At 55.1% G+C, this 22091-nt stretch overlaps 2 protein-coding genes across 9 annotated transcripts in view; one reads left to right on the top strand and one right to left on the bottom strand.

The window, feature by feature from the left end:
• C2H19orf44 (chromosome 2 C19orf44 homolog) overlaps positions 1-7209 on the top strand; it is a 28520-nt gene extending 21311 nt beyond the window's left edge. For 4 of the 7 annotated variants that reach the window (XR_001306990.2, XR_002341602.1, XR_002341603.1 and 1 more), the window contains exon 9: positions 1585-2740. The gene's annotated coding sequence lies outside the window, so the exon portion shown is untranslated. Of the gene's footprint in view, positions 1-27; positions 759-1584; positions 2741-6015 lie in introns of those variants that run through there. The other 3 variants (XR_002341601.1, XM_021083583.1, XM_005661195.3) reach the window with 3 other exon arrangements.
• Positions 405-20872, bottom strand: CHERP (calcium homeostasis endoplasmic reticulum protein). 2 transcript variants are annotated; one of them, XM_021083582.1, is made up of 17 exons: positions 20728-20872; positions 20244-20417; positions 16250-16434; positions 14959-15096; positions 14586-14737; positions 12892-13003; positions 12702-12791; positions 10499-10751; positions 9568-9743; positions 7203-7638; positions 5349-5587; positions 4229-4362; positions 3480-3566; positions 2957-3100; positions 2747-2863; positions 2176-2270; positions 405-1896 (listed from the first exon to the last, which is right to left on the bottom strand). In XM_021083582.1, the coding sequence occupies exons 1-17, from the start codon at positions 20750-20752 to the stop codon at positions 1703-1705; spliced, it is 2751 nt and encodes a 916-aa protein (XP_020939241.1). In that variant the 5' UTR covers positions 20753-20872; the 3' UTR covers positions 405-1702. The 2 variants fall into 2 exon arrangements, with proteins under 2 accessions (XP_020939241.1, XP_020939240.1); XM_021083581.1 differs by having other exon boundaries at positions 407-1896; positions 12892-13036.

The following is a 22091-nucleotide window of genomic DNA, read 5'->3' as shown; positions in this document are numbered from 1 at the left end:
GCTCCAGCCTTTTCTTGCTGTGAGTAGGTGAGCCTCCCAGGCCCCTGGTTCCTCGATGTGCTGGCCCCCGACAGGACGCACAACAGGCTGATGGAGATGGAACCTCAGGTGGAGTTGTCACCGCTCATGGCAAGACAGAGGATGCCAACCTGTTGATAGAGGCATGCAGAGTGGCTCCAGCTGGCCAAGTGCTGGCTTCCCAAGAAGCTGAGGTAGATGGCGGGGGTGAGAAGCCCCCTTTACTAATGAGGAAACAGGGCCAAGTATCCCTGCTGGGGACTCCTGTGAGACGCCAGGGCAGAGTTTCTGACCCAACTCGGCAACTCAGACAAGATCTGCACTCAGGATGCACCTCCTCCCTCCTCAGCCTGAGCGCGCTTCTGACTTAAACTCATAGAGGAAAAGGTCTTTAAAAAAAGGTCTTTATTCGAAGGCAAAACAGTAAAATCCACAAGAAATTAACAACACGTGTTTAACATTTTATCCTGAATCAGACATGTTTGAACAATTCACAGCTACAGGAAATCTAGAACAAAATCAAATATTTTATCACATCAGGTTGAAAAGTTGGAGAGGATTTTGCATCTTATTGAAAAGAATTTTTCAAAAATGTTTCTGTACAAGTAAACGGCACCGCACCAAGCTGCCCGCGGATGCCAAGTGCGGCCGATCCTGGGTGGTCACCCAGCGGCTCCCGGCAAAGGTGGCTCCGTCCAGCCTCACCTCCCTGTGGGAGTGGCTGGGGGCAGGCAAAGGAAGTGACAAGAGCAGGAGGCAGGGCCGGTGGTGGCTCTCCACACTCTGGATGCGAATGGGCCGTCGCACGTGAGTGCTGGTGTGGGGGTTCCTCTAAGTGAAAAACGCAAGTAGAGACACTAAGGGTACAGGTTCTCCAAGAGCGTCCTCGTTTGGACACCCGAAGATGCCTCAGCTCTGTTTCCTTAGAACCTTTTGTTTCTGTGGGTAACAGCAAATGGCTAACATTCAAAAAACGAAAACTCAAAACAGCTAAAACAACTGAACTAAGGACCGGCATGTCTCAGAGGAATCAGGTTTCAAATTATCTCACTGGGGATCAGCCTGGATCAGTATTCTTTTTTTCTAAAACTAAACCATTTGGAGTAAAAATGAAAACCCTGTTTAACTTTGCAAATCAAAAAGGCTGTTTTTCCATTTTTAAAGAGTGAGCAGTACCAGCACCTGGCCTGAGCCTTCTCATGACACAACTGATGGGAGAGGGTGGGAGGCTGGCCCCTCGCACCCAGTCCTGGGTGGGTGGGGAGTGTGCGTGCTCAGGGCCCCTCCTCCACACACTCCCACTGGTTTAAGAGGCTTGGGTCTGAGGGGAAGATGCTAGATAGCTGATCCTCTGGACATCAAGAATTCTTAGCCAGAGGCTTCGTGTTTCTTGCTTCACCGTCAAGGGAAATGAGCTCGTGGCCAAGTTGGCTGGGCATCTCCTGGTGAATCCGGCTTCTACTTTAGAGCTGGTCTGCAGGTAGGGCCTGGGCCTCCGCGCCATCAAGCATGGCACCGGTCACAAGGCCTGCTTAAGTCTTCCTCCTCTTCCGTCACTCCCCACAGATGGAGACCGTGTGAGAACTGAGGTGTCCCTTCCATCTTCCACTGCCAATAAGCCAAGAGTCCGAGGCCCGCGCTGCTGGCGGCCAGCCACTGACGTGGTTCTCTGCCTGTGCCGCTCCTACTTGCACTCGTCCCTGGCCTTCATGCGGGCGATGAAGGAGTAACTCTTGTTCCTGCGGTAGTTCTCGTAGGGGTCATCCAGAGCCACGCCCACACCCTTGTACTGGTCCCACTTATCCCGGACGTCCCCGCCCTTGATGGGGTCCTGGATCCCTTGCTCTTTCGCGCCAAGGCCACCGGATCCACTCCAGCCTTAGGAAGAAAGGAAGGGGTGGTTACAACACACCGAGGAAGCCGAAACTGGGCACTTAACCTGACATGAAGTTAAATGGGAGCGCGTGTGGGGAGCTGAACATGCAGGCATGCGGTTTATAAACCTAAGACTAATGAGGGAAGAAAGAAGGCCCAGTAAAACCCCTGCAGGTTCACCCTTTCTAGAGGTTCTGGCCTTGAGCTGGAACTTTCTCTGACTCCATCACCCCCAGCCGCAAACACCCAGAGCAGACTGTTTGGTCCTTCTAGAAATCTTACCCATTTTCACCAGCATCTGATGTCCTTTGTTCTCTTCCCCGAGCCTTGAGTCAGGTATGGGAGGTGCTGAATTAGAACCCAGACCAGCCGAGGAACTAAAATTAAGACAGTTACGTCTTTTAAAAAGGAGCTGATACATTTATTGGAATGAAAACTTAGAATGTTACAGCGTGTAGCTTATATAAATGGTCACCAGCGTGATGGACACACACACACTGTTCCGTGTCTCTAAGCCTTCTTCTTTGTCCTCTTCGCCGACCAGATAAGGGGGCTCCCTAAGATGGCCCTGCCTCGCACAGCGGCAAGGGCAGGCCACACTGAACCCATAAAATGGTTAGAAAACAGAGCCCAGCCACCGTCTCAGGCTTTACAACGTGACTGTGGAGGTAAGAGCGAGGTGTGAGACGAAGTGCCACCATCACCGAGCTAGTGCTCGGGGCCCCCGAGGTGCCGCCTCAGCCCAGGCCACCGTGAGTGCGTCTTCTAAGGACACCATTCAACATTCACAGCAAAGCATCAGAGGTTTCCAGTGCTACCAGAGGTCATTTGACAGTTAAGACAGAAATCTTACGGCGGGGTGGGGCTCCGGGACCGTGATCGACGTCTCCTTCCTGGGGAATAGGACTTGGAGCGGGAGCGAGAGCGGGAGCGGGAACGGCTTCGTGAAGAGCGGGAGCGGCTGCGGCTCCTGTGGAATCAGGGGAGAGCGGGTGGGTCAACGTGGCAGCCACGGACCCCAGGAGCTTCCAGCCTGGCATCCCCAGAGGTGGGCCCTGCCTACCTGGATCGGGAGCGGGAGTAGGAGCGGGAGCAGGAACGAGACCTTGACCTGGAGTACGAACCAGACGACTTGGAGGACCTCGAGTTGGAGCGGGAGGAAGATCGCCCTCGGCTTTTGGATCTGCTCCGAGACCTCGAGGGTCCGCTGTGGAGAGAGGCCTGGTGAGCTGGAGCCCCAGGTGCTCCTGGCCCCTCCAAAGGCTGTGCCCACTCCTTCTAGCAGCCCTACTGTGCCCAATCAGGCGCAGACAAGCCTTTCACCTCAGGGTTAAATACAAATGATGGCAAACTTCTCTCCTGTGCTAATGTTTTAACTTTGGCCTTGTGGGGAACAGCTCCAGTGGCGCACAGCACTTGTATCATGGGGTACAGACCCCAGATCCAGGGCAGAGGCCAAAACCGACCTTCCTCTGCCAGAGTTGGGTGTGACACCACAGCATGCCTGTCGGCAAAGGCAGGACTGACCTAGGACAAGATGCGCTGCGGAGGCCTGGCCTCCACGCGGGTGGCACGTGTGCTCTCACCTGTTCCTCTTCTCCTGGCCTTTCCTCCTGCGGGCCCGCATTTTTGCTCGGAAGAACTCATAGAGGCCGTTCTGCTCCCAGCCTTCACTGTAAGACACGGGGGTTACCTGTGTGAATGCCAGCCTCCCTCTGCAGGAACAAGCCCCACCTGACAAACCTTCCCTCTCTCCCTCAGGACACTGAGCAGGTGCCCAGCACCAAAACCAGTGGGGTTGCCCCTTCTTGGAAGAGGAACCAGGCTGCCTCTGAGAGGTGGAGAGGCTGGATGGGCTCCCATGCCTTTCCAAATAGCTGAGGGGATCTTAGCATTACTCTAACCGGGGACAGGGAGCACTGACGTTGAGGCAGACAGGCCTGTGGTCTGACACAGGGCAGGAGACGCTATTAGCTAAAGATGATATTAGCTAAAGTGATGAGGCCGTTGGGGGAAAGGATTCTAGGAAGGACTGGTGACAAAACCCAGTGCTGCCTCTGAAACACACCACACCTGAACTGTGTTCTAGTTCTAAGGTAACTCAATCAGAAAAGCCCCTATCAAAGGTCATTATATGTGTGACACACAAGCTGGGAGAGAAATGGGCTCTCCTAACTGTGACATTTCCTCACCTGGGCTCACACCACCTGGGCAGAAGGGGTGACGATTAGGAGTCTTTCTCGTGAATCAAACTCGGGGAAGACAGACCAGGGGAGAGGACAGGGCTTCCCCTCCCGTCACCAGCCCCACTGCCTGGTCTCCCAGAGCCCCATACCTGTTCCGGGGCCTGTCATGGGAGGGTGGGCTGTAGAAGGCCTCCACAGCCGCCAGCAGCCTCTCGCTGGGTGGCATAGGAGGTGGCAGGCGGATGTCTTTAGGATCCAAAGGCTTGTACTCATGGTCTTCCAGCTGCAGCAGAGAATGCAGCTGTCACCCTTCCCCGCCAGGGCCGCCCTGGGCCCATCCAGGGGACTTCGGGGGGCTGGAAACTGGGGCAGCCAGGAGTGGAGACAGCTGCCCTGGGCATTAGAATGCCGCATCCAGCCCTTCCTGGGAAACCCCGCCCTCAGGTAGGGCTTCAGCCACACCAATGACTCAATTCCTAAATAGGGTGGTCCACGGAAGCTGATAAAAAACAGAGCTCTACCTCTACAAAAAGACATGGCCTCCAAGCTTAGGTGAAGGAAAGACCCCTGTTCATTCACAGACACCGTGGATCCCAGACGCCCTCATCTGCATGAGTGTCTGCCCAGACATCCACCCAGGGGCCCTGCTATCTGCCCTTCTCTGTCTGAGGGCAGCCCCGCTGGCCACTCTGCCTCAGCTCTTCATGCCCCCAGCCTGATCCTTCTCACTTCTAGTCTGCTGGTGTCTCAGAGGGGATGGGGCGTGACAGTGGCCAGTACAGCCAGCGTGGCCTCCAGAGTGTCCGAGTCCCAGTCCTGGCTCCCCCTCACCTCCTCTCCTGTCTTGCTCTCCCTGATCCTCAAATGGAGGCCTCTGCTTTTCTGAGCACTCCCTGTCCTCAGCCACTATACAAGACGGCTTCCAAAGGCCAGGGCCAAGAAGACCTACACCTCCCACCCAACCCAGCCTGTCCTGAGCAAGCTACCACACTTGCGGCCCTGGGAGGGAAGCTTGGAGGAGCAGAGGGGACATGGGCCTGGCTCATGACCACACCTGAGCCTGCGAGGCAGTGTCATTGGCTCAGATGCTTCCTCACAATTAGCTGGTCAAGTTTACTGGGGCATCGGGAACAAGAGGGACAGGGCCCTGGGAAGCAGCCTTTGCAGCCAACTGGGAAATGGGTTCCACCTGAAAACTTACCCTAGGGAGACTGGGCACTCAGCACAAGTGTGTGTGGCTAAGTCTGGCACTCAACTTGGCAACATTACCTTCACGAGGGGGGCCATCAGCCCGGCAGGGAGATCGAAGTAGGGCACATTGGGGACCAGGCTGGGGTCGTCATGGTTGATGTGGGGAGGGCCCTGTCGCCGCATGTGAGGGGGCTGTCCGTTGAAGCCGTGGGGAGGAGGACCGAAGTCAGGGTGCTGGGGCCCGCCCCAAGGTGGGTGCTCGTTGATCCCAGGGTGAGGCATGCGGTGGCCGGGATGGTGGTGAGGGGGTCCCATCTCTGCAAAACAAACTTGTCTCAGGCCTGCCAGAAAGCTGTGAGCCAGGCGGCGCTGACAGCCCAGCTGAAATCTGAAAAGCACCAGAAGAAAGGGGCTCAGAGATGGGGACAGGATGCCCACGCCCACTTCCTGGGCAGCCTTGCCCAGCACCTTCCCTCCAGCTGCGTCACTCCCTGCTCGGGGTGGGAAGCGAGGGCTTGGAGAGACCTGTCTTGCACCCACAGCAGTACCTGACAGACCTCACAGGTGAAAGGAGGAACCACAAGGGAACTCACATAACCTCCAAACAGCAATGTGTGAGCTGAACTGTGTCCCGTGAAAATTCACCCACCAATCCCTCAGGATGTCACTGCATTTGAAAACAGAGCCTCAAAGAGGCAACTGCTTTATTTTTATAATTTTTTTACTTTTTATTTTTTTCTGGCAGCACCCTTTGCATACGGAAGTGCCTGGGCCAAGGACTGAACCTGAACCTCAGATGCAACCTAGGCCACAGCTGCAACAATGCCGGATCCTTCACCCACTGCACCAGGCTGAGGATCAAACCCACACTGCCTCAGAGACAATGCTGGATCCCCAACCTGCTGTGCTACGAGTGAAACTCCAAGAGGTGACTATTTTAGATGAGGTCCTAGGGGTGGGCCCTGATCCAATACTGACTGGTGACTTGATAAGAAGAGATTTAGACATAGACACAGAGGGAAAACCATGAGAAAACACAGGGAGAGTGTCAGGAGAAACTGACCCCGTGGACACCTCGATCTTGACTTCCAGCCTCCCATACTGACCATGAGAGAAGGATTCCCTGTTACTGAAGCCACCCAGTTGGCAGCACTAAGGCACAGCAGCCCCAGGACACTCACACAAACAATAAACCTGCTACTGGTCTCCAAGCTCAACTTACAGTCAAGAATGGACTTGAAGATAAATATAGAAAGTCATAATTATCAATTTCTTTAAAAACACAAATCAGGAGTTCCCTGGTGGTTCAGTGGGTTAAGGATCTGGTGTTGTCACTGCTGTGGCTGGGGTTCGATCCCTGGCCTGGGAATTTTGCATGCCATGAGCCAACTCCCCTCCTATCAACAAAACTAAAGATTCTTTGAAAGAAATTAACAGAAAAGCTGTTGAAAACAGCAAGACAAGGAATGTGGAACAGTACCACAAGCTGGGCTTGGACTCAATGCTCTGCTCACTGCCCTGCCTGTCCCCCATGGGGAAGGGGACTTCCTTCCTTTTCTTTTCAGAATCCCTCTTCTCTCTCTTCTGCAGGGTGGGACGTGGGAATGGGGCCTCACACCTCTAGGGCCAGCCTGGCATGTGGCCAGTGCCCAGAGTGGCCAGTCTGCCCCATCTCCACTTTCCCGAGGGCCTGGGCTGCTTCTCTGTCACCCCACGGCCCTCAGCCCATCACCCTGGCTTGGGGCACGCCAGGCTGGAGCAGTGCCATCAGCCTGCCCAGGAGGAGGTCGATCTGTCAGGTTCCTCTTTCTAGGCCCTTCCAGTGAGGGACCTGACCTTCCAGGGAAGGTGGGACAGACAGGAGAGGGAAATGCTCAGTGTTCACTGGCCCGAGGACGGTCCCCCCACCCCCCAGGGTGACCTTGCACTAACCGGCTGGGAAGTCCCCCTGGGGGTAGTCGAAGCGGTGAGGGTAGGGCGGCCGCTCGAAGGGGTGCCTCGGGGGGAAGTCATCCTGCATGAAGCGCGGCGGGAAGCGGTTGAAGTTGTGGGGGTGTGGCGGCTGGTTGAACTGCGGGTGCTGCTGGTGGGGTGGGAAGGGCCCGCGAAAGTGCGGCGGCCGCTGCATGCGGAAGGGCGGCTCGCGCTGGCCCCCGCCCCAGGGCGGCTGCTCGTGCTGGTTGTTCCAGGGGCCCTCAAACTGGCTGTTCCAGTTGGGGTCGGGCTGGCTGTTCCAGGGGGCGTCGCGCTGGCCGTTCCAGCCGGGGTCCCCACGCTGCTCACCCCACATGCCCTCATGGCTGTTGTTCCAGGGCGGGCAGTGGGGTGGCCCACCCTGGTGGTGTGGGTAGGGGGGCTGCTCGGGAGGCTGCAAGGCAAAGAGCGGACATAAGGCCAGCCCACAACAGGCACTGGGGGCACTTGGCTGACTTTGGTCTCCAGCCACAGAAACGGCCCGGGCCCCAGCCCAGCACTGCCTGGAGCTACAGGCCTACAGCTCAGAGGGCACTGCCACCTTCACTCTGATGCGTGGAGGACACTGAGGTGTGCCCGCACCAGCCCCCAAGTCCGTCAGTGTGACAGTGTGGGGGTATACAGCTCCCAGGGTGCACAGATGCCAAGCCATGGGGCCCACACCTTGCCCTGATGACACCCCTTCCTTGCTTGATTCACTTCTCTCCCCTACGCTGTGCCCTGGGGTCACCTGCCCGCTCAGATCCTTGTCTCGAGTCTGCTCCATTACCAGGAAACATCCTTCTGTAAGTCAGTGAGCTCTGGTACGCACCCCGCCACTGCTTTGAAGACTTTAAAAGCCTGGCCTGCCAGCCAACTCAGGGCCAGGGTGTGTCTGGGTGAGGCTGCCCAGAGGGCCACTTCTGGAGTGAGGGCTGGCTAGCTCCGCTGGCCACAAGTACAGGGAGGCCGGCCCAGGCCACCACACCTCCGTCTCTCAAGACAAACCAAACAAGCAGGTTTTAAATATGGCAAATATTTCAAAATGTGTAAAAAAGTGCACAACACCACGTGGACAAGCCAGGCTGTGGTTTCTGACTGTGGACTACACAGTGCAGGTACACTGCTGGCCTTCAGTGAGGCCCCATGGCATGAACCTAACTCGCCAGTCCCCAAAAAGACCGAGCCAGGAGACACTAGTGGTGTCTGTTTCCACACCAAAAAAATGGGAGAACTGCCCCTACATCAGAAGATACCCACAAAATGCCCAACACTGCAGGGCTCACAGCCGGCACCCAGAGCTGGAACCTGTCTTTGTGGGGATGCATATCTTTGTGAAGTTAAATCTCTTGTCTTAAAACTGAGGGTGAAAAACAAAATGAAACAAAATGGAGTTCCTGTTGTGGCTCAGTGGTAAGGAACCCAACTAGTATGTATGAGGATGTGGGTTCAATCCCCGGCCTCGCTCAGTGGGTTAAGGATCTGGCATTACCATGAGCTGTGGTGTGGGTCGCAGATGAGGCTCAGAGCCTGCATTGCTGTAGCTGTGGTATAGGCCAGCAGCGGTAGCTCCTACTCAACCCCTGACTGGGAACTTCCATGTGCCGCAGGTGCAGTCTTAGAGAGCAAAAAAATGTTAAAAGAAAATAAAAATGAGAGTGGTGGGGCGTGGCGGCACTCACAGCCATGACTCCCCACTTGTCAGCCCAGAGCCATCTCCCTTCTGTCCTTATACCCCCTCCACAGAGGGTCACTAGGGAGCGCCACACCTAGTCCTAGGGCAAGCAAATGCCTGGAGCTGGGCATGGATGTCCTAACCAGGTCCAGTGGGCGGAGGGCAAGCTGCACGTTGTCTTCCAGTGATGCTACACTGGATGAGATGACCCCTGCCCTGGTCCAGAAGCTTCCAACTCCAAGGAACCCAGAGGGTAGGCCAGCACCCCAGCCTCAGAAAACAGCGGCATTTCTGACCTGCCCCTTCTTTCTAGGGTAACAAGATGTTGCCACTTTGCTAATCAAACTAGCTAAAAAAGGGAAGGAAACCAATCAGCTTGCTGTACCTAACAGTGTGAAATTCATAAGAAAATGGGCACCTGTGTTACTGAGGAGCCCAGGGAAGGATGTCAAGGCTACCTTTCCCCCGCAGCTCAGTCCTTGTACCTCAGAAAGACTATTACTCTCTTGCCACGCCCTCGCTGCACTATCTCGGCCCTGCTGCACTATCTCATTTTCCCAGGGGACGCTAAAAGCCCAGCAACTCAAGGAGGCCCACCACCCACCTGCCTGCCATCCAGTTAGTTCCAAGTGTGCCCCACATGCCCCCACACCAAGTCTTAAGAGATACCTGCTGTTGGCCCCAAGGAGCAACAGGGTGAGGCTGGTCAAACCACGGGGGCTTGTTAGGCGGCATCTGGTCATGGGGCCCCGGGCCCCGGGGGCCAGAGGCAGCAGGGTCCTGGACCCCTCCTGAGGCATCATACTCGGAAGTGCCAGGCATCTGGATGGGAGGCTTGTTGTCATCTAGAATCAGGCACAAGAGGGGTCAGAGAGGGCCTTGGCAGCAGGGGGCACCACCCGAAATGGGCTCCAGCCATCACCCAGGGCCAACCCAGGCTGGGCCTGATTTTCCATAAACCCTCACTTCTGGGCTCCACTGAAAACTGCCATCGCCTCCAGGAGGCAGCAGAAAAAGAGCACTGACCTTGCTCAGGACACACACCCTTCTTTGAGAGCTCTTACTACTTTTGCCAAATTGATTTTAGTTTGCTCAGGAATTTTTACCATCACTGCATTTTAGGGAAATACCCTCTTTGCACCTAGCTGAAAGATCGTTCCTTCCTATCTGACCTAGGATTTTGTTAGATTTTCTAGTATTTAACCATCCTGAGACAATGTCCTATTCGGTCATGACTTATCTTTTAAATACTTTGCTAGATTTCACCTGTTAAGACTTTATTTCGTGTTTTGCTTGTCTGTTCAGAAGTGATACTGAGTTATATATTTTTAATTCCCTGTCCACAACCACCCGGTATAAGCTATACTAGCCTCGGAAAAAATGACCTGACTAGCAGTCTCTGGGATGGTCTGGATAGAACTGTCTCAGTTCTAAGGGTTTGGTACATTTACCTGTGAAATCACCTGCCTGATGCTTGTAAGTAGATTAGAATCTGCTCCTGGGATTGGGCCTGAGACTACAGAACCAGAGCCCTTCCTGGGGAAGAAGACTGCTCTCTGGAAGCTGCCTCCTGAGGGTGGGTGCCAAGGGAGCCGCGTACCAGGCTGGGTGGTTGGGGGGATGGCCGGGGCTGGCGCGGGGGCCGGGGGTGGGGCAGGTGGCGGCGGCGTGGCCTTGACTTCAGCCTCCATCTGTGGCATCTGGATCTGCTGCTGTTGCTGCTGCTGCTGCTGCTGCTGCTGGGCCAGGCTATTGACAAACTCCTCGTGCTGTGTCTTCAGGGTCTGGATCTGCTGCTGGAAGGCCAGCTGCACTGGCTGGACCACGGAGGAGTACTCATTGATGAGGGTCGCCTGGTGGAGAGGACAACCGGCGCTCAGAATGTGAGACTCAAGTCCCAGACCTTCTGGAGCACCAGGGACCAAAGTCCAGGAGCACCCAGAGGTCAGGGTGCTACCAATGGCAGCAAGGCTCAGGGGCCCAGTGCAGGTAGGGGATTGTCACATAAAATAGTCAATTAGGGATTGACAACCGCAGAACACCTCAGTCTAGTCAGACTTGGTGACATTCAGTGCAGGGCAGTTTAGAATTCCCTCACAAGGATGGCTGTGCCCTGGACTGCCACACAGACATTAAAATCCCACCACTGACAAACATCCTAGGACATGTCTACAGGCTGTACTTCTTACACCTTGTATGGCTTTGGGCACGTCATAACTTCCCTGGAGCCTCAATTTCCTCATCTGTAAAATGGGACAATAATGGGACCTAAATCTAAGGATCAGAGAAAAATTCAGTGAAAAGGACTAGGGCGGCTGCTACCACCAACTCAAGAGGAGAAATGCAGTGAATGTCACTGTGGTATGAGCCTGTCTTTTATTCAGCAATTTTAAAAAGTGGGTAAAATTTAGTGCAAGTCTGAAATGCACTTCCCTTGTTTGCTTTTTTTTTTTTTTTTTTTTTTTGTCTTTTTGCCATTTCTTGGGCCGCTCCTGTGGCATATGGAGGTTCCCAGGCTAGGGATCTCATCGGAGCTGTAGCCACCGGCCTTCGCCAGAGCCACAGCAACATGGGTTCCGAGCCACATCTGCAACCTACAGCACAGCTCACGGCAACGCTGGATCCTTAACCCACTGAGCAAGGCCAGGGATCGAACCCGCAACTTCATGGTTCCTAGTTGGATTCGTTAACCACTGAGCCACGACGGGAACTCCCCTTGTTTGCTTTTCTGAGCATGAAAGCTTCTCCCCTGTGGGGGAAGGTGCAGGTCAGAAACATGACAGAGGACACAATCAACACAGAGCTTCTGACGGTCAATCAGACCTTTACAAGATGACAACATCCTCTGGCCTGAGAAAATGGGGTGTGAGCTGTGCCTTTTATCCTAGCAGCTGTAGATGGGGTAGCAATGCCAGGGCCAAAGCAGAGGTGACCAAGGAGAGCCAGCCCTCCTTTCCTGCCCTGCGACCCTGTCCTCTGAGCAGGTGCCCCCTCAGAAGCAGATGTGTGCACAGGGGTCACAGGTGACACGATGACTGTGCACAGGGGTCACAGGTGCAGATGTGTGCACAGGGGTCACAGGTGACACGATGACTATGGCAGCCCAGATTACACTGGGGTTTCCTCACACTCCCATCATGCATGGAGGACCAGAGCAAACAGGCCAAAGACACTACAAAGAGGAGTACCTAAACCAGACAACCTGGTCATTAAGTCTCGTCACAAGAAAAAAGTCTGGTGGGCTCACCTAGGAAGGGCTCACTGGCTCTAAATTGGGTGGGTTGGGGGCGTCCCCGGAAGCCGCTCCTCAGACCCACCTCCCACTACCAACCCAGGGGCACACCTGGAAGCCCAGTTGGGAAAAAGCTACCAGAATTTTTCTTTTTTTTGGGGGGGGGGTCTTTTTCGTCTTTAGGGCTGTGCCCACGGCATATAGAGGTTCCCAGGCTAGGGGTCCAATCGGATCTATAGCTGCCGGCCTACACCACAGCCACAGCAACGATGGATCCAAGCCACATCTGCAACCTATACCACAGCTCATGGCAACGCAGGATCCTTAAGCCACTGAGCAAGGTCAGGGATTGAACCCATGTCCTCATGGATGCTAGCTGGGTCCGCTAACCACTGAGCCACAGACAGAAACTCCTAGAATTCTGAGGTCACCACGCCACTGGCGGCTCCCAGCCTGGGTGGGGAAACCAGGTCCCATGACTTCTGGGAAGGTGCTGGGGTGGCAGTGGCCACACACTCCAGGGGCACCCACCCTGGCCCCAGGGAGCCATGCCAATGGTGGTGGCACTCACCTGGTACTGGCCGAGCCCCAGGGCTGGGCTCTGTAACTGTTGGATGATGGAGTCGTCAAAGTAGCCATTCTTCTCCCAGAGCTGCAGTAGCTGGATGTGGGGGAGGAGGGAGAAGCCGCGTCAGGGGGAAAACAAGTGCCCTGAGAAGCCCTCGCCCACCTCCCCTGCCCCTTCCGGCTGACCCATGTACCCGAGCGATCTTCTGCTGCTTGTCCTCCTCCACAGCCAAGAAGCTGGTACAGTAGATGGGCACCACGACCTTCTGCAGGGCGGCCAGCAGCTCCCTGGCCTGCTTGCGCTGGCTGTGAGGGAGAGACCTTCCGCGCGTCAGGGCCCTGGGGCGGGACCCGGCCACGTGCCCGTTACCATCGCGGCTCCAGCCACAGCACCCTCTGCCTTTTCGGGAAATGGGCCCCCAACCCAGCCGGGACAAGGGCTGAGCCCCCCACAAGACCTGTGCTGGCGCCTGGGCCCAAGTGACAGATCCATGGCAATGGGAGGAGGGAAAGAACACAGCCTGGGGACCTTCACAGCAAAATCTGTCACCCTGGTCCCCTCATCAGTAAAATAACCCTTCTGTCTCAAGGGGGCTTGAGGATAGACAGGTAGAGGCTGTCCACAAAGACCAAGCCACGGCTGTTGTGGGCTCAGGGCCCTGTCCACCTAGCCTCGCTCAGCACTGTCACCCCCTCCACACAGGAAACCTAAGACCCTGCTTTCCAGGAGGCAAAGGGAATATGTGAGCTGCCAGGTGCCTAGGAGCCTGAGGCCTGGCCTCTGGGGGGGCTCTGTGCATAAATGGGTGTGGAGGCCCCTGTGACTGTGCACTGAAGTGGCAGAGTCTGGACAGCACATCCCATCCCAGGGGAGGACATGGGAAGGAGGGTGGACAGCTGGAACCTCTCCCCTCGCAGAGCTCACCGGAGAGCAGCAAGTGCCTGGGGCTGGGAAGCGGGGGGAGGGGAGGGAGGACAGTCGGGCCAGGAGGACAGGGCAAGTGGCACTGGGCTTCCAGACAGACTGAGGCTTAGGAAGAGTATGGCTGGAGAAGTGCCACAAACAGGGCCGCCTCCGCAGAGCTGCCCAGTCAGCGGAGCGGCTGGTGAACAGGAGGGCAGACAAGGTTCCAGACAGCTGCTTATTTCCCAATGGCAGAGAAGGGAAGGCGACGCAGGGAGAGCTGAGTGAGAAAATGGAACCACCCGCGTGGCAAAGGAAGCGGGGAGGGGTGACATCGGCTGCATGTGGGCAGAAGACAGGGTAAGACCTGGGTCTGATTCTGTTGCCCTCATGGGAACCCTCCCTTCGGCCAGCCAAGTTCAAAGTCAAATGTGGCAGCCAGTCTTCACAGCGACACACTAGCCTTGCTAGCACCGCATGCTTCTGCCTCTCTCTGGCCCAGGCACCTGGTTTCTTAAATTAACTTTTGTCATTAGGTGCCAAAGAGACCATGCGGAAGTAGGACCTTCCTGTCTTGGGAGAGCTAGGGAGGTGGGGGCCCTTCTCGGTGGAGTGGAACAGAGGTCTAGCCAAGGGGACCCTACGGGAAGATTCCTAAAGCAGAATCAAGTGACTGGGCGGGTGTGTAGGTCAGGGAAAGGGAGCTGGCAGCTGACAGACACTGAAAAACACCAGAAGCTGCCCTGAGGAGAACAAGGAGCGAGAGGTCAGTGGCCCCAGGGGGGGATGAGGGGTCTGGGTAGGGGCCAAGCTGTGGGGGATGAGTGTCCTCCTGATGGAGAATTTGTGGCTGAGACTGACCCTCCCCCAGGGACTTTGGAAGAGTGATCCCCAGTTCCAGGATAGGCCAGACTACTGACTGCAGAGCAGTGGCCAAGAGAAGGAGAGGGAGCAGGAGGGAGGTGGAGCTGGCGGGGCCCTCACCAGTGATGCAGGACATCATTGATCAAGTAGATGAGGTGCAGCCGCAGCTCAAAGTGTGCTCCGTCAGCCGTGATGCGGTTCCGGAGGTGGCCCGCCATCAGCTCGCAGTGGGGCGGGGACTTGGCGTTGCTGAACATCCAGTTCTTCCCGGCCTGCAAAGCCGGGGCAGTGGGTAAGAGGGGCCAGGCCTCCCTGGGCTGAAAATGTGCGCAAACCCTGTCACCTCTGCCCACCTTCTGTCTCTTTCTTGGTTGGAGGAAGCCCAGGGAAGTGCTCCAGAGGGAAAAGTGGGGAAAGGAGACAGAATGCCTTTAGAGTAGCCCTGGCCCCAGAAGGGAGTAGCAAGTTCTGGGAACGCCTCCCCTGTTCTCACCGAGATGGCGTCTTTAGTGCAGGTGTCAATGATGGGCTGCAGCAGGTTGTCAAACTCATTCATGTCCAGCTGGGTCTCCTCCAGGAGCTTCTGCATCTGCTGCTCCACTGCATGGGCCACAGCCGCTGTTACCTGCTCCTGGGAGGCCAGGTGGGACCGAGACTGCGTTAGGAGAGGCCTCGGCCCTGGGCCCTTCCAGGCTGGCACATCAGTGTTCTGCCCCCAGCCCAAGTAGGTCTAACCTATCCCTCATGCCGGAAGCCCAAGACATGCATCTGTGAGTCCTGCCACAGGAGGCAGAACAGGCAAAGGATAAAGTCAGACAAGATACAGGGGGAGATGGTCTCTCTGGGGTGACAGAAAGATTAAGGCCCAGAGGAACAAGGAACCTCTGAACATTGATTCACCAAAAAAAGAAAGAAACATGAGCAACAGGAGTGAACACAGTATAGAGGGAACATATAAATGGTTACCAGTCCAGTAAAAGAGCAACCTCACTAACAATCAGGGAACTGGAAATTAAAAGATGCCACCGGGCTTTTGCCCATTAGGTTGGCAAAATGAGACATGGCTAAGATCCAGTGCTGCTGGGGGACAAGCGGTCAGCCCAGGGCTGGCCGAGGCTGGACTGCCCAGTCTGTGATGAGCCCTGTGCGGAAACTGAGGTTGAGTGTTCTGGAATATACATGTATATATATGTGTTTTTTAAAGTTATACAACAGTAACTCTCTATCTTGACTTCTTATTTTTTATTTTTTATTCTTTTTTTTTTTCATTTTTTATTCACTTCATTTTTCTATCAATTCATCCTATTCTCTTTGGCCAAAGTATCAGATTGTGATGGACTAGGACAAAAAAGACCTTCCCTACAATAGCTTGGGGCAATCTAACTAGCAGGGGCTGGTGCCAATGGCACCAGACGCCACCTGGCATTCTGTCACACAATTTCTAACTTGCGGCCCCATTTGTTGGCATCCACTTAGCACAATGCGTGTGCGTGTTTTAGAGCTCGTGCAATGATCTCACTGGGATAAGAAGCAACCTCAGTGTCCAGCATCAGGGGTCGAGCTAAACACAGCATGGGTGCTAGCAGCACTGGAGGGATAACAACTGTCATGAACCAAGCCCTGGGCAACAGGAGTCCCCTTCCTCAGCAGTGCCATCTATCATTAGCGCCAAGGTACCAATGCAAAAACTGAGGCACAGAGGGTGAGCTCCGGGAACCCGCCTCAGGAAGAGAGAGGAAGGGGGGCAGGCTCTGGACTGGTGGGGGGAAGGACTGGGCCCATACCTGTCTGAGGGCCAGCAGGTGCTGCTCCTGCTGCTGCAGGTTCCATTGGCTCTGCTGGATAAGCTCGTCCATGGACGGGGTGCCCTGCGTTGGTGGGATGGGTGCAGCAGGGGCCAGCGGGGGCTGTGGCAGGGGTGGCAGGGCGGCAGCTGGCTCTAGCTCTGGGGCCTGCTGCTTGCAGATGACTGGCAGGAGGGGAGGAGAGGTGGACTCTGTGAGGAGGTGGCCGGGGTCCAGATGTCCCCTTGGCTGCCTCTGGGGCAGCTCTAAGCCACAATGGCTCCCCATCCTGTACTCACCACCCAATAAAGAGGACCCCTGAAATGCACCGTGGCCACGCCTGCCCCCAGTCTCCCAGTGCTTAGCCTGAGACCGCTTCTATCTGACCTACCCCCTTCCTGCCCGTCTTCTTCTTGGAGACCTCACCACTCTCTAGCCAACACTGTTTGGCTTTGCCCACTGTCCTTTGGGCCAGAGGAAGCCTGAGCCTATCCCTCACCACCCTCTCCACACCTTGGCTAGGCCTAAACCAATGCTGAACAGAGACCAAGGCACTGCTGGAGAAACAGCCTCTCCAAGGGGTCTCTCAACCTCCAGCCTCCTCAGCAGCAGCAAACTCCAAGGCCTGAGGCCCCCAGGCTACTCTTCCCTTTCAAGACATCAAAGCCACTGGACCTCTGGATGACTGACTGTGGCACCCCAGACACATGCTGTGGCCTCTCCACACCCCACCCCTAGCCTTCCTTCCACTGACTCTATTCAGAGAAGGAGGCCCCTCTGCCTTAAAAGATCAATCCAGATGGAGGCGGCATTGGATGCTCCATCCTGCTGGCAGGATCCCGGATGGGGTGGGTTCCTGCCTTGCATTCATCAGAAGAGATGGGAAGGGTCTCTGGACAAGAAGACCCCCTCTCAGCATTTGGGCCTTGTCCAGTCTGAGTGTGACCATGCACTGCTGGAGCCCTTCTGAGTCCCACCCTAAGGGGGCCCCGACTTTTGACAAAGCCAAAGAAGGGACAGCGGGTGGAAGGTATCACCCAGGGCTCATCACAGGGGGCCCTACTGCTGCTCAGGTGTGAGGCAGGGGGGATGATCTCCTAACTTGTGCCCTAGATCTCACCCACTCTGCCCTCCTAGGAATCTGTTCCCTAGTTCTCCTTTCATTTTCTCTCTCTACTGACTCCTCCCCAGCAGTATTTAAACACACCCGTGTCTCCTATCCATAAAAACTCCCTTTTCACAGGAGTTCCCACTGTGGTGCAGTGAGTTAAGAATCCGACTGCAGCAGCTCTGGTTGTGGCAGAGGCACAGGTTCAATCCTGTGGGTTAAGGATCTAGCCTTGCCACAGCTGTGGCGTAGGTCACAGCTGCAGCTCAAATCCAATCGCTGGCCTGGAAACTTCTATTTGCCACAGGTGAGGCCATAAAAAACAAAACAAACACCCCAAAATTCCCATCACCCCACCCACCTCTCTTAACAATTCTCCGTCTCCCCTTGATCTCAACCCATGGAGGACTGGCTCTGTCTGCCCACCCCACCCCCATAGCCAAAGCCAAAGTTCTGGGGGTCATCCTCACTCAGCCCCACGGCCTCATCTCAGCTCCTTGTCTCACGTGGCTGGTATAGCTGTCTCCTTGGCCCCTCCTTCCTCTGTCTGACCCTTATGCCCAGTTTGTGAACTAAGTCCTCTTTTCCAAGTAAGCCCCCAGGGAAACATGATATACTCCTGGGGCTGCAGTTACAGTCTGCACCCTACTACCCCATAAACTATCACTGTCATCCTGGGTTCCTCAAGCTTTGGGTCTCATTACAGACCAAACAGCCCACTGCTCTCTATAGGCATCACTTTCCCCTCACCCTGTGCCCTACCCCTTCCAAAGTCCCCCTCCTGACCTGTGGCTGGCACAGCTACGTCCATATACTCAAGCCAGAAGCCAAGAAAGTCTAGACACCTCTCTTCCTTGCAGCTCATACTAAACTGTAGTCAAGGTACTCCCCTAGATCACATGCCAACCTGTCCATGTCTCTGCCATCACCACCATAACTCTGCTGTCACCTGTATCACCCTGGGAACTGGTTTCCTGTGCTGTGTCCACTCCTGTCCCCCCCACTCACAGCTGTAGTACCGTTGCTCAAGTGTGGTCCAAAAGGCACCCCAGGTGATACCGAGACTATAAACAAGCACAGAAATGCCAAGAGAGCGTTTTGGCACTTTTAAAGCAATTTGATATTTCATGGTTCATGTTTCTACTGTGCAAAACTGTACTTTTCACAGCAAATTGTTAAAAACAAAAACCAGTCCGTTACCACAGTCTGTGGGGCAACATGCTAGAGCAGTCAAGGGTCTCAATCTTCTCAGACTACCAGGGTGAAGGGCGGGCTACACAGTGGCTAACCCTGCTCCAGAACATAGTCTTGAAACCCTTCAAGAGCTCCCCAAAAGCCTCCAGAATTCCTGAATCCTTGGCAAACCAGCCCTACCTGCTCTGCACCCTCCCTTCTGGCCACCCCAAGAATCCCTCCTTCTCTGGGCTCCAGGCACCCTGAGCTCTTGTCCCCTCTCTCCCCAACCCCTCCTCAGGCGTGTTCCTCAGCCTGAACACACTTGTCTCGTCAGTTCCCATCAGCTAAATGACTTGAACTTTAATGGCAACAGTTACCTACATAAAACACTTTCTGAGCCCCATTCCCTTCCAGAAGCATCCCAACCCCCATTATAGCACCACGTCCCAAGAAGGTCCTGATTTCTGACCTTCCAGGATGGGAATAGGCTCCCCTTGCAGGGAAAGCATCTCTCACCTCACAGGAACCGGAGCCAAAACACTGTCCTCCCCTGCCCAATTATGCCACCTGCTTCAATATCCAACTGGCCCTTCCCTTTAACCCCAACTGTCCCCAGGCCCACATTCTCTACTCGACCTGCCAACTTAATTCAGATTTTACCACCAAACTGGTCCTAGACTCCACTCAATGCTCCCTCCAATCTGTCCTCCATACAAGTCACCCAAAACCCAACATTTTCAGGCAACAGACCTCCTCCACCCTCATCTCAAACATACACAGGCACCAGAAGAACACCAGACTAAAGAAGAAAACCCAAGCTTTTCCCTGGCATTTACCACTCCAGATCAAACCCGACCCTGTCGACACACATCAAAACTCCAGCCATGCTGGGCTGCTCACAACACACTGTGTTTGCAAACGTGATGACTGAGGTTTCTTTCCGCTCTCAAAACACACTGTGCTTGTTCAAGCCATTGAACCTTTGCTGTGTCCTATGAACTCTTTATTGAACACCTACTACGTGCTACCTATTAGGCACAACAATGCCAAACAAGGCCCGGTTGGCCGTGGGGAACTTGTAGTTCAGGGAGCATCCACCTTTCAATGTCCATCTACTTGGCAATCTAGAACACAACATATCTGGAAGCTAAGGATTCACTACTGAACAGGGCAGATGTGGGTTCAGGGATCTTTACTACCTGGTGATTATCTGTTATTCAGAGACCAACTGTGTTAACCAACCCCATCTTAAGCTCTTTTAGAAGAGGGTTGGAATTTTGATACCAAGAACTAATACCCACGAAACAACTCATTTTTGATCTAGGCTACAACCATCTTAAAATGCACAAAAACCTCGCTGGACAGTATTTGCCCCAAGGGTCTCACCCAATCTGGCTTCTACTACTTCCTCCCTGGAAACCGCTGAAGTAGTCACTACCTTCCTGACCTCAGTCATCACGTTTGCAAAACAAGAGTAAACCCTGATCTGGAGCCCAGCAAAAGGATCGATAACCCCGTTCTCCATTACACTGGGACCCAGCTGCCGCACGGGTGCAGAGCCCCGGGAACAGCGAATGGGACCGTGAAGACCGAGCTAATCCATATTCCCAGAAGAACAAGCGATTTAAAAAAAGGCGGTCTGTGGCAGAGCCCGAAATGGAATCAGAAAGGAATCGCTGGAGAGGACGGCCGGAGAGCAAGAGAACTCACGCTGCTGCTGCTCCAGCGCCAACTTGCACTTATAGTAACTGTAGAACTCTCCTCCGAACAGAAACGAAAATTTTGGGTTGTCCTTCTGCTTCTCCATCGTCATCTTTTCAAATTCGGGCCCATTCCGAGCCACGAACTGGGCCAGCTTGTCGATGACATTTCGGAGCTCCTGGTCTGGAGGACGGAGAAAAGGCCACGCGGGGCGTCAGCGAGAACCGCCCAAATTCGGGGGCCCTGTCGTCCCAGCCCGCGTCTGCTGGGCCGGGGGTCCCTAGGGGTGGGTCCGGGAAAGGCCGCCTTTGTACGGGTCCCGATAGGGGCCAGAAGCGCGCCGAGAATGCGGGAACCCGCGGGAGAGGCCGCAGGCGGACCCCGGAGGCCGAGCCCCGCCCCCTCCTAGGCCCGGGGACCCCGGGAGGCGAGGTAGGCCAACAGGGGATTCCGGGGAGAGAGAAACAGCCTTCGAGCCCAGGCTGGGCCTCACCATCAGGCGGCAGCGGCATCTCCATGGCTCCAGCCGCGGGGAACGTCCTCCGGCGCCTCACGATCGCCCACCAGGGCCGTCTGCGGAAGCCGGCCGGAAGTGGCGCGAGGGAGCCTTTTACGACTGGCTTCGCGCGCTGCTTCCGCCCGCCACTTACGGCCGTCGCCAGGAAACCCCGGAAGTGAGGAAACGAGGCAGGCGGGAAGAAGCCGCGAGGGGCCGAACGCACGGAGGGGCGAGCACCACGCACGCGCAGGGGCTTTCCCGCGCATGTGCGGAATGGACTTCTGTAGCGCGACGCGAGGGAACGGCTGGAACGGTGCAGGCGGCCGTTAGCTGCTCTTGGGGCGTTTTCCCACGTTACGTGTTGCAATGCGAGGACTTGGGCAGTAGATTCTTCCGTAGGACTAGGGGCCCTGGGGAGTTACTGCGCTAGTCAGTGCCCTATTTTCTCCCAGCGAGGCGGCGGTGCGGAAAATACGAGGTGAGGTGCGTCCAGGAGGCGCCTGGGCTGCGGCGCCGGTCACATCCTCCCGGGCTCGTCCGGATGTAAAAGTAGAACTGGGAGGCTACAGGCGTGGCGGGGATGGAACAGGGCTTATCGAGGTTCAAAAGTTTCTCCTGCTGTGCTTCTTTTCTTTAATCCAACTCTTTGATAAAGAAGACTTAGGGCGAGGGGACACCTCCACCTCTACTCCCTCCGTTTTCAGAAGCCTTTCAGAGCTCGCGTGGCTTCTGTGTAGTCATTCAAGCGGGTGCCGGGCCTTCTAGGCTGCGCGGTCAGAAAGATGCACCTTGAAATACGCAGTTATGTTACTTATGAAACTTTGAGGAGTTCCCACTGTGGCGAAACGGGATCTGCAGCGCCAAGACACAGATTGGATTCCCCGGCCGGGCTCAGTGGGTGAAAGAATCCGGCTTAGTTGCCCCAGCTGCAGCGTAGGTCACAACTGCAGTTCAGATTTGATCCCCGGGCCCATATGCCCCGGGGCGGCCAAAAAAAGTGAAATAAAACGATGGTAAAGTTAACGCTTGCTAATTGCGGGGAAAGATAGCAAGGAACAGCAAACGTTAAAGAAACGTAGACTTGTGACTTCCCTCGCAATCTGAACGCTTTTGGGATTACCATTGTTAACATTAACACTTAGTTGGCGGTACCTCCCTACTCTGAAAACGGTGTTGGGGTGTTTTAGATACATTTTTTAAATTGTTACTTAGTTTCTCCATCTGACGTTATAGATTGTCTCCTGTATCCCAAATAGTATTCTTAGACTAGAGGCTGGCAAACTTTTTCTATAAAGGGCCAGATAGCAAATATTTTTGCTGGCCAAGACCCAAAATCAAGGATATTATGTAGGTGTTTG

Source organism: Sus scrofa, chromosome 2 (genome assembly GCF_000003025.6).
Source record: "Sus scrofa isolate TJ Tabasco breed Duroc chromosome 2, Sscrofa11.1, whole genome shotgun sequence".
Classification (NCBI taxonomy): Eukaryota; Metazoa; Chordata; class Mammalia; order Artiodactyla; family Suidae; genus Sus; species Sus scrofa.
Note: the sequence above shows the minus strand (reverse complement) of the source record. Positions and strands in the feature narration are given on the sequence as shown.

Coding starts and splice junctions, on each gene's coding strand:
- CHERP (XM_021083581.1), bottom strand. CDS start 20,752: ATGGAGATGCCGCTGCCGCCTGATG. Junction 13,037..14,585: donor AATGATGTCCTGCATCACTG/GTGAGGGCCCCG, acceptor GTCCCGCCCCAG/GGCCCTGACGCGCGGAAGGT. Junction 9,744..10,498: donor CCCCCCAACCACCCAGCCTG/GTACGCGGCTCC, acceptor GCCTGATTCTAG/ATGACAACAAGCCTCCCATC.